We start from the raw sequence: 11,469 nt of genomic DNA, 5'->3' as shown, positions 1-11,469 counted from the left end.
CCCGCCCTCGGCCCCTCCTTCCCCCTTTCCCGTCCCAGGACGCGTTGCGCGGCCCGGGCCGGAAGTCGCCCGGTTCCCGGGTGTCTGTCTGGGTCTGTGTCTGGAAGCGGCGCGCGGCCCGGGACAGGCAGTGGGATTCACATCTGAAGCGTCACCTGTATCACTACCATCTCCCACGGAGCCACTACTAGAGGGGAGTAGACCCGGCCGTTCGCCGGGCAGAGAAGATGTTGCCTCTGTCCATCAAGGACGATGAATACAAACCACCCAAGTTCAATCTGTTCCGCAAGATCTCAGGCTGGTTTAGGTGCGGGAACTGTGTTTGCGGGAAGTGGGTGACCGGCACAAGGGGAGAAGGCCCAAATCTAAAGATGGCCCGAGGTCCAGGGAGGGAGCGTCTGGGACACCCTCGTTCGTGTGAGGAAAGGAACGTGTGGACTGGGAGGGTCTTGAAAGGGTACCCAGCCTCCGGGTCTGGCACTCCTTTGACTTTCCCCGTTCATCCCCACTTGTATCACGCCTAGGTCTATCCTGTCGGACAAGACGTCTCGGAACCTGTTTTTCTTCCTGTGCCTGAACCTCTCTTTCGCTTTTGTTGAACTGCTCTACGGCATCTGGAGCAACTGGTAACCAAAGGGGAAAAGGGTTGGGGCGGAAGCAGGGGGTGGGGGAGACGAAGCTCTGTTTGCTTAGTGCCACGTAGCTCCTCACCGGAGGCTCAGGTTTTGCCTTTGCCACCACCTATGCCACTCAGTTGCTTTTTCATATCCACACCAGTCTGGCACGGTTACATTTCTTAAGAACCGAGGCCATCGCGTGCAGCAGTTAAGATTTAGGTCCCCGCCTCTTTCGCCAAGCACCCCCACCCCCGACTCCTTCAAACCAGGGTGACAAGTCCCCTCATTTTGACAGATGGAGAGAGTCTTTTGTTTTTGCACACCTGAGCTTTGCCCACTTTCTTGGAATTGGGAGAAATCCTTTTCTTCCCGTTCTGTGGGGTAGTGGTATTAGGAATTGACCATTAAAATTGTGGGAGAGAATACCTGAGATCTTATTCTTAATTTAATACTAGTTCTTGAAACGAGGGAGAGGTTTATAAAGGGGATATCTGGAGAAACATGTTGCATTCTCTTTACTTTTATTCTGAAACTCTCAAGGTTTTCTTCTGGTCTTGACTGTGCTAAAAGATCCCACATAGTTTTCTAAAAGCTTTTCATCTCTTGAGTTGGTGGTTTTTGGTGTCACCTTTGATTCTTTTTGTTTTTGTTTTAACTGCTTTGGGAAGAGGTCTATCCAGTTTAACTCTGTGGAAATGCAGTAATGTTATCCAGGTGTTCGCAGTTGAATGCTTAAGGTCTAGTAAAATTGTTGAGCTAAGGAAAAGATCATCTCACTTCTAGGTGTATTGATTCTTCTTTAAATATCATACTTGTCTTATAATAGCCAACACTTCAACATTTTATATAAAATTTCAGTTTTTTCTTGGATTCCTTGAAATAGATCTTGGACCCCAAATTTAAGAACCTATGCCATCTATGCTTAATTTTCTATTAATTTAATAAACTAAGCCTCTTATCCTTTAAGGTCCATTTTCAGAGAGAATTGGTGTTTTTGGTCTTTATTGAGATTGAACAATGACATTAGGTGATACCACCAGTTTTTGTGACATGTATACTTTTATATGAAACAGTAGACTTTTAAATTCAAATGTCAATTTAGTTTTATCAGAACTACTCAGCAGATTATGCCAGTTACTGGTTTAGTCACCACTCAAATGTAAAAGGCATATTGAAACATAATAAAATCTCAAAATATGTCATAACCATTTTTAATCATTTGGGGATCAGATATATGTGTCCTGTAATATTAATACCCTTTGATATGTTGTACATGTTAAAAGCATTGTATTGTCTTAGTTTGTATTGAAATAACCGTACTTTATTATAAATATGTAATATTACATATAATATATGATATAATAAATATGTTCTATTACATATAAATATGCAATATTTATGTTTTACATTTTCCTCTTCCTAAGTTATGCCATATTGTGGCGTATGTGCTGACTATTGTCAAGGGTCTATCTTGGTTTACCTGTGTACAGTTTTGCTATAGTTATGTTATATTACAGTACATTTCACTGTGGCCTTCCATTGCATAAATTACTAAGTGAGATGTCTTGTTCAAGTGATTCATATTTGAAGTACCTAAACCACCTGTCTATGGAAAGTTAGGTATATAGTAATTCTTTTGATCTGTAGAGATCTGTTGAGGAAATCACTAAGACCATTGTTTTCTAGGCGATTAGTCAGTATTCATCAGAATATAAAGGAAACATCAATGGTGCATGGCTTGTTCTGCCTTCAGGTGGCTTGTTCTTTTGACTTTAGGCCTCTTCTCCAGTTTACTCCCTTCTTTGTGTTGTATCTTAGCAATCTAGCTCTAAACTACTGTCTGTCATGCCTAGATTAATTAGAAGGTATGCATTACTATGTTAACCTCCACGCCCACAATCATTTATTTTTATCAGTTGATTGGGAGTACAAATGTGTTTCTGTTGAAGCCTTGGTGGACCTAGAAGTTGCTTGGGCCTTTTCATAATCTCACTTTTTGTCTTATTTAGACACCACAAATTTGGAGCCCCTTTGTAGACTGATGAGCAGTTTCTTTACATGACTAAATTATCTCTGTTCCTGAAGGTTCAATTAGATTTTAAGTTCCTTGAGTAAATTCCTTACCAAAACTTGTTTTCTGTTTTTGTCATAGTCATTTCTATGTTCCTTTGTGTTCTGTAAAAGTAGTTTCAAGATGTTATGAGATGTCAAAAGTTTTTTCCATTATGGAATTAAAAGATAGATAAAACACACTTTCTCTTCATGAATAAAGGTTCATAGAAACATTTGACTTCATTGGAATGAATGTTAAATAGTTTTGGTTCTGATTCAGCACCTTCATTTTAAATAAGAACTTAATTTTAGTTGATTTGTATTTTTGATAATGAGACTGTGTCATCAGTGGATAACAGCTAAGCTCTTTGTATATTTTCCCTTATTAAGTATCTAGTACTTTTTACCTTTCCACTAGAATGTAAATGTTCTTAAAGTGGAGTCTTTTCTATCTTATTCAGGCACCTTAGTACATGGCACATAATATGTTTAATACATGTTTGCTGAATGAAAGAACAAAGGAATAATGAATATATGGATTTAGTCTACCAATACTAACCCTGCTAACTATGCTGTTTGGGGCAGGGTTGCGGGGAAGGACATTAAGCTCCTTCTTTCTCTGTTATTGGTAGAAAAATGGTAGGAATACCATATGTGATCTTTTCTTCTATGGTTCTTTTCTTTCTAGCATTTTATTTTCATTTACTTATTTACTGTTGAGTAATCTTGAGGTAGTATAGTATATATAACAATGTGGTTTTGTACTATCTAGGATTAAATTCTTTCTTCAGTTTTAGGAAAACCCCAAATTAGTGACTGCCTGAGGAAAATAAAATTTTATTTCCAAAATGGCTATTACAGTTCCAGCCATCCCTAGCAGCAGAATATCCAGAATGGAGACAAAAAGAGATAAAAAGTATGTACAGTGTCTTTTAAGGAGACTTTTTGGACACTGGCACACAATACTCTTCACCAGTATTTCAGTGGCTAAACCTTTATCGCATTGTTCATGTCTAGTTGCAAATGTCATCTTTTTTCCAATCAACCAGGTATTCTGAAAGTCATGAATTTTTTTACCAATGATGAAAGGAAATATGTAGGCTCAGAAAGTGGGAACTCTTCTACAGGTGGAATAGTATAAAAGGCCCAAGGAGTTTTCTACTTTCCAGAGTAGTAGAAGAGCTTAGAAGCATCAGTTACCCAAGTATTTTCTACTATACAGTGATTTTTTTCTCCTAGTATCTTAATATAGTTGGCCTTTTTTTTTGTTTTGTTTTAATGCTCTTCTATTCTATGTTTACCTCACTGTTTGAATTTTTAATTTTCAATGATATTTTCTACCAAAGCTGTTAACAACCATTTTCCTCTTAGGCATAGAGGAAACTCATCTAACTCTAAAGATAAATGTCTTTGTATTAGCAAAGTAATTACTTGTTTAAGAAATGTTTTAGGCCCTACTAATCACTGTTTCTGTCCTACTTCTGTGTAATATGTCACAGCATATGTTTGTAAAGTAATTCCTTGGTAAAGAAAAATGCTTCCCACTAGTAACATTTTTTCTATGGCATTAAAAATTTTAAATATCTTGAATTTTTATTGGCTTTTACCTTCTGAAAAGACATTACTTACCAGGTTACAGTGATGACTTCTTTTGCTTTTCTGTCTTTTTTTTTTTTTAAAAACTTTAAAAACATAGATTCCTCTTCCATTTTGCTGAGAATTCTACTTTACAGGAAGGGGTTATATGGAATGTAGTGGAGTTGTGGGTTTTTTGCCATAACTCTAATTAGTTTAACAACTTACACAAATATCAGGATTCTAAGGATTTTCTATTTTCTTGCTAATTAATTGATAGTAAATAGTTTCCCCCTTTCCATCTCATGGAACTCAAGTTGATGATTCCCTGTGTTCAATTTCAAGTTAATCTCTAACAGCCACTATAAATATGCTGTTAGCTTAGTTACCTATAGACCTTTAAATTTTTTATTATGGAAAATGTATGTAAAAGAGAGTTCAGTGGACCTCATGTCTCTGTCACCCACCTTTAATGTTTATTAACATGTGGCCTATTTTGTTTCATCTGTTATATCTGTCACCATTGAATTGTTTTAATGTGGATACCAGCTACAGTATGATTTCTTACATATCAATAACTACTTCAATTGGGTCTAAAAGATAAGAGTCCCCATATTTACTATAATCCAATGCTATTCTTGGACCTCCTGGTAGCTCAGCTGGTAAAGAATCCACCTGCCATGTAGAAGACCCCAGTTCGATTCCTGGGTTGGAAGATTTGCTGGAGAAATAGGTTACCCACTCCAGTATTCTTGGACTTCCTTAGTGGCTCAGATGGTAAAGAATCCACCTGCATTGTGGGAGACCCGGATTCAATCTCTGGGTAGGGAAGATTCCCTGGAGAAGGGAATGGCTACCTACTCCAGTATTCTGGCCTGGAGAATTCATGGACAGAGGAGTCTGGTGGGCTACAGTCCATGGGTTCACAAAGACTTGGACACACTGAATGACTTTCACTTCACTTCAATGCTATTCTTACCTATAAAAATACATAATTTATTAATATCAAATGTCTAGTGAGTGAGTGTTCGTATGTCCCTTATTGTCTCATAAATTCTGTTTGAAGTTGGTTTTACAAATCAGAATTTAAGCAAGATCTATGGTATTTGACAGAGAAGGCAATGGCACCCCACTCCAGTACTCTTGCCTGGAAAATCCCATGGATGGAGGAGCCTGGTAGGCTGCAGTCCATGAGGTCGCTAAGAGTCGGACACGACTGAGCAACTTCACTTTCACTTTTCACTTTCATGCATTGGAGAAGGACATGGCAACCCACTCCAGTGTTCTTGCCTGGAGAATCCCAGGGATGGGGGCGCCTGGTGGGCTGCTGTCTATGGGGTTGCACAGAGTTGGACACAACTAAAGCGACTTAGCAGCAGCAGCAGCAGCATGGTATTTGATTGATATGTCGCTTAAGTCTCAGTTTATCGGTTCTTTCTTTCTTTGTCTTTTCCTTCAAATAAGCCTTAGATAAAATCCCTTTCATAAGTTTCTTTGGCCAGATGTTCTGTTCACATTTGTTATATTTTGCTGTAGTGATCATGTTTCCATTTTTATATCTTAAGAAGTTTTCTTTATTAAAATACCTGTAGAATGTGGTCACTTAAAAAAAGTTTAAAAATACATTTTAATATTTAGTGTTTAAAGATCAGAGCCAAAAACAAGTACGCTGCTTTTAGCAACCAGTTTTTTAAATCAAGTTACATTTTGTGTGTAAATCATATAGCCTTAAGAATTCTCTATGCTACCTTTATTTTTCTAAGGATTTTGTGCCAGGTAGTTTAAGTGATAATTCATAATCAGAAACATTTGCTGATTGAAGATAAGCAGTAAAATTGACATTCCTCATGAACACTGTTTTGATGTATGATAGGTGAGCAGAGAACTAGAAGCAGACTATTTCACATGAGTTTGCCTACATAGATGCAACTAAGTAATTTTCATGATTGGGGTTCACGCTCTCATAATCACAATGCTTTAAGAGAACATCATGTTCTGCCACCTCAAAAGAGGGAGTATTTTTTTCAGGTAGAATCATATTTTATGAAATGTTGGGAAAAAAACCATTTTAATGTCAAAGTTATTTAAAATTTAAATAAAATTAAAATATCATTTTGATGAGTATTAAAACTGCCACGCTACATTTAATTGTTAGAAAGGGATCTGATTTTTCTATCAGAGGAATCTAAAGGAATCTGTATTCCTCCTTTATACAGAAGAGGTTTATCATTTTTTTCCCACTATTGAGGCAGTCTTTGGTGTCTATTGACACCAAATATAAATAAATCTGTTATAAAAGAGATGGTGTATATTAATTTTCTAGGGCAGCTGTAACAAAGTACCACAGGCTGGGTGACTTAAACAACAAAAATTTGTTGTCTTATAGTTCTGGAGCCTAAAAGTCAGAGATTAAGGTATTGTCAGGATTGGTTCCTTCTGAGGTCGATGAGGTCGGTTGCTTTGCTGGCAGTCTTTTGTGTTCCTTGGCTTGTCGAAGCATCACCTGATCTCTGCCTTATCTTTACTTGGCCGTCTCCGTGTGTACATGTCTGTCTGCAGATATCCCATTTTATAAGCAGAGCAGACATATTGGATTTGGGCCCACCTGACTGACTTAATCTCTACAAATTATGTCTGCAGTGACCCTATTTCCAAATAAAGTCACATTCTGAGTTACTGGAGATGTAAAACTTCAACTTAGAAATTTGGGGGAGAATACAGTTCAACCCATAACAAGATTTTAGTAACTATATAGGTAGATCAATAAATCAGTGAATTTTAAAGTTTATATTTATTTAGCATAAATACCTTGCCTTCTTCTATAACTAATTTACAGTTATTTAGAATAAAAGTCATATATACAATAAAACCCTCCAATTAAGAAATAAAAACATTTAAAACTATATACAGAGAGGAAAAATAAACCTGTTAAATATGTGAAATGAAGTAAAGTTGCTCAGTCGTGTCCGACTCGTTGCGACCCCATGGACTGTAGCCCACCAGGCTCCTCCCATGGGATTTTCCAGGCAAGAGTACTGGAGTGGGGTGCCATTGCCTTCTCCAGAGGATCTTCCCCACCCAGGGATTGAACCTGGGTCTCCTGCATTGTAGGCGGACGCTTTACCGTCTGAGCCACCAGGGAAGTTAAATATGTAGACTACTGTTGTTACTGAAATTGACTTTTGAATTAAGTTATAAAATCTCATGAAATCAAGGCAGAGTGGGTAAAAATTCTCATTGTCAACTGTATTGTTTTATCAGAATAGAGAGAGAGCTTTTTGAAACCAAATTTAAAAAATAACTTACTGTATCATATCAGAACATAGAAAACAAAATCATAAACTATCTTTATTGGTTTTATAACACATTACAAAGATTTTCTTCAAATGGGTCTTCGTACCTCAAAATTTAAATTATTTATTTTTAGTGTTAAGGGTCAAGTGTGTAGTTTCAAGTGATCTGTTCAAGGAAAAATCTTAAAATAACTATAAATCTGAGAGGCTTACTTGATTGGCAAGAACCTTACTTTGTCCTCCTCAGGTATTGATTTTCTCATTCAGCCTTTTCATTTGTTCACTCATTCTTGTTCTGCTTTGAGTTGGGTCTCAGGTAAGTATAGACAGTACTTAAAACTATTTTATGCATCTCTGTATATTTGAATAAAATATACAAGGTTCATGATAAAATTTAAGACATTTTTCAAAATGATTTTTGAGGAACTTGTAAATTTTTGTTCTTTTCTGTGTGGGTGAGTAATATGCTTTACTTCAGATTCTAAGTTTATAATTATCCTAAATTACAAGGAAATTTAAAAACTGCTTTTTCTATTTCAGTGAAGAAGGTTTTTGACTTTTAGTTTGTAGCAGTTACAACTGAAGAAAGCTCTGACATATATCCAAATATTAAGAGCTATGGATCATGCTGGGAATACTAGATATTAATACTAATATTAATAATAATAGAAATAACAGGAATATCGATGTGGGTTTAGTGTGACAGGCACTGTGATATGTTGCATAACTATAATTCAGTTATAACAATTATAACACTTTTTACTGTTACCTGTTTAAATGGTGCTAAATTGAGGTCTAAAGTAGTTATTAAGCAAGTTGACAGTCACAGAACTAGTAAATGGTAGAGCTGGAATTTGAACCCAGATACTCTGACTTCAAAAGTAGTGCTTTTAACCATTCTGATACTTCTTATTTTTAAAGATTGAACTGCTGATGCGCTTGCTTTCAGAATGTTTCTGTGGACCTATCTTAAAGTTCCCTGATGATGCTCAGCTCTGTCCAGTATGTGGTTAAGCCAGTTGGAAGAATTCTTCATCTCTGACCCCTTATTTTTTGTTAAATTTTTTTTTTGGTACTTCCCATTTTGCTGAAATTTCTTACTGATTCATGAATTTTTTTCCCCCACCTTTCACATAGATCCTTTATTACTTATAGTTCTGATAGTTCTTATATCTGGGTCAGTACTGTTGTCTGGTTCTGTTAACTGCATTATCTCTTTACGAGTTATTTTTCATCCTGTTATTTGTGTTTCTTGAGATTTTTGATCAAAGGCTGAATGTTACGAGTAAAGAGCAGTAGATATTGAAGTAATAGTATTTATTCCTAGGAATAGGTATGTGTCCTCTGCCAGTCTATTAGTTGGTTAGGCCTTTCACTTCCAGTATTCTTGTATGCGTGTGTCACAGAAGCTCTGTCTTTGTGCTCATGGTGCCCTTCACCTGCCAAGCTATAGATGGTTATTGATCCTCACTCTGTGTGAGGTTTGGGGTGAGCGCAGAGGGGCATTCATTATCTTGACAAAGCCTCAGTCTTAGGCAGGCCCTTTGAGCCTGGGCCTTGAGGGTGTGCTTTTCATTTGATTATTTTCGTTTTTACATTTTTACTCTTCCCTTCATGACAGTGAAAGTCTGTCACATATATGAGGATAGTCTTGGGTGAAAGTGAGTTTCTTGCTAGCAGAACATGTGCTTTGTGTTGGTACACAGTCCTCTGCCCAAAAGGATTTCCTGCCCTACCCTCCTCTTTCAGTGTCTTGCTTAAAAGCGTGTGTAATAATGAATCTTTAACATCACAAATAATGTCACTTAATGTATCTTATAAGAACTGTATAATAATACACTTCCATTTCATTCTGTCTTTTGTGCTTTAACTGTCATACATTTCACTTTTATGTAAACCCCACAATATAGTGTTCTTTTCGCTTTATGCCTGAGGTTAATAAATAAACCTTTCCTCTTGACAGCAGATAGTAAATATTTTAGGCTTTAAGGGTCATAAAATCTGTCACAGTTTCTCGATTCTACTGTTATAGCACAGAAGTAGCCCTAGACAATATATAAACAAATGAGCATAACTGTGTTTCAGCAAAACTTTATTTACAAAAATAGATGGTGGTCCAGATTTAGCCGTGGCCTATAGCTTGCCGACCTTGCCTTAGATTGTCGGATATCTTTTTAAAAAATAGCTTTATTGAGATACAATTCAAGTACCTTAAAATTCTCCCATTTATGTTGTACTGGTGAATGGCTTTTAATGTATTTATAGAGTTGTAAAATCATCACAACAATCCATTTTGGAACACTTATATTATTCCAGAAGGAAACTTTAAAGCCCTAGCTATCACCCTCCAATTCCCTTGTCCCCTGATCTGTCTGAATTCTAGGTGATCACTAATCTACTTTCTGTCTCTATGTATTTGCCTGTTCTGAACATTTCATATAAATGGAATAATTTACATATGATCCTTTGTGATGGTTTATTTCACTTAGCATAATGGCTTCCAGGGTAATCCATGTTCTGCATGTATCAGTATTTCATTTATTTTTATTGACAAATAATATTTCAGCAATATGAAAGAATTCCAGTTTCTCCACCAACACTTGTAGTTATTGGACTTCTTTTTCTTAATTTATTTACTTTTAATTGAAGGATAATTATAATATTGTGTTGATTTCTGCCATCCATCCACATGAATCAGCCATAGGTATACAAGGACTTTTTTATTCTGGTCATCATAGTGGATGTGAAGTTGTTACTTATCGTTTTGATTTGGGTTTAATGATGTTGAGTAACTTTTGTAGTGCTGATGGCCATTTGCATGTCTTCTTTGGAGAAATGTCTATTCATATCCTTTATTCATTTTTAGAAAATGGATATTTTCTGTCTTTGAAGAGTTTTAAGAATTCTTCATATATTCTGGTTACAAGCCTTTTGTCAGATATATGATTGGCAGATATTTTCTCCCACTTGTACATTGTCATTTCACTTTCTTGATATTGTCCTTTGAAGCATGAAAGTTTTAAAATTTCAGTGATGTTCAGTCTGTGTTCCTCTTTTTTTCTTTTATTGCTTATGCTTCTGATGTCATATTTAAGAAACCATTGCCTAACCTGAGGTTGTGAATGCTTTAGCTCAGAGTTCCCCAACCACTGGACTTGTTCTGGGCCATAGGCTGTTAGAAACCAGGCTCAGAGCAGGAGATGAGTGGCTCCCTGTGCTCCTCTTTGCTCGCATTACTGCCTGAATCTTCTGCCCCATTGCTCTCATTACCACCTAAACCATGCCTACCCCTTTGCCATCTGTGGAAAAGTTGTCTTTGTGAAACCAGTCCCTGGTGCCAAAAAGGTTGAGACTGCTAGTTTAGCTTTTATGCTTAGGTCTTTGATCCATTTTAGGTTAATTATTGTGTATAATATGAAGAAAGGGTCAAAAATAATTTTTTTTTGCATGTGGATATCCAGTTGTTTCAGCATCATTTGTTGGACACTCTAAATTCTATTCTGTTGAACTGTGTGTTTATTCTTATCCTAGTACCATATTGTTTTTATTACTGTAGCTTTATAATAAGTTTTGAAATTGGGAAATGTGAGTTCTCCAACTTTGCTTTTCTTTTTCAGTATTGTTTTGGCTATTCTAGATTTTCTGCTTTTCCATATGAATTTTAAGATCAACTTGTCAGTTTCTCCAAAGAGGTCAGCTGGGATTTTAATAGAGAATAAATTGAATCTGTGGATCAATTGGGGAAGTATTAACATATTAACAGTATTGTCCTATCCATAAACATGGATATCTTTCCATTTATTTAGGTCTTCTTTATTTTTTAAAACAATATTTATAGTTTCCAGAGTATAGCTTTTGCACTTTTTTTTTCTAAATTTATTCTTTAGTATTTTTTGATGCTATTATAAATGGAAATTTTTTAAATTGCATTT

The 11,469-nt window shown here is 36.3% G+C and overlaps 1 protein-coding gene and 1 non-coding gene across 3 annotated transcripts in view; one reads left to right on the top strand and one right to left on the bottom strand.

Moving 5' to 3' along the window:
• The first annotated feature begins 70 nt into the window (after positions 1–70).
• SLC30A7 (solute carrier family 30 member 7) overlaps positions 71–11,469 on the top strand; it is a 94,526-nt gene continuing 83,127 nt past the window's right edge. Inside the window, exons 1-2 of one of the 2 annotated variants that reach the window (XR_008715736.1) lie at positions 71–307; positions 525–626. Coding sequence is in view for 1 of the 2 variants with exons in the window: in XM_055584950.1 (XP_055440925.1) it covers positions 228–307; positions 525–626 (182 nt within the window). In the remaining variant the exon portion in view is untranslated. The remainder of the gene's footprint in view (positions 308–524; positions 627–11,469) is intronic. The other variant, XM_055584950.1, reaches the window with a different exon arrangement.
• Positions 7,315–7,386, bottom strand: TRNAC-ACA (transfer RNA cysteine (anticodon ACA)). Its single transcript has one exon. It is a non-coding gene; the product is annotated as a tRNA-Cys (tRNA).

Source organism: Bubalus kerabau, chromosome 6 (assembly GCF_029407905.1).
Source record: "Bubalus kerabau isolate K-KA32 ecotype Philippines breed swamp buffalo chromosome 6, PCC_UOA_SB_1v2, whole genome shotgun sequence".
Lineage (NCBI taxonomy): Eukaryota > Metazoa > Chordata > Mammalia > Artiodactyla > Bovidae > Bubalus > Bubalus kerabau.
Note: the sequence above shows the minus strand (reverse complement) of the source record. Positions and strands in the feature narration are given on the sequence as shown.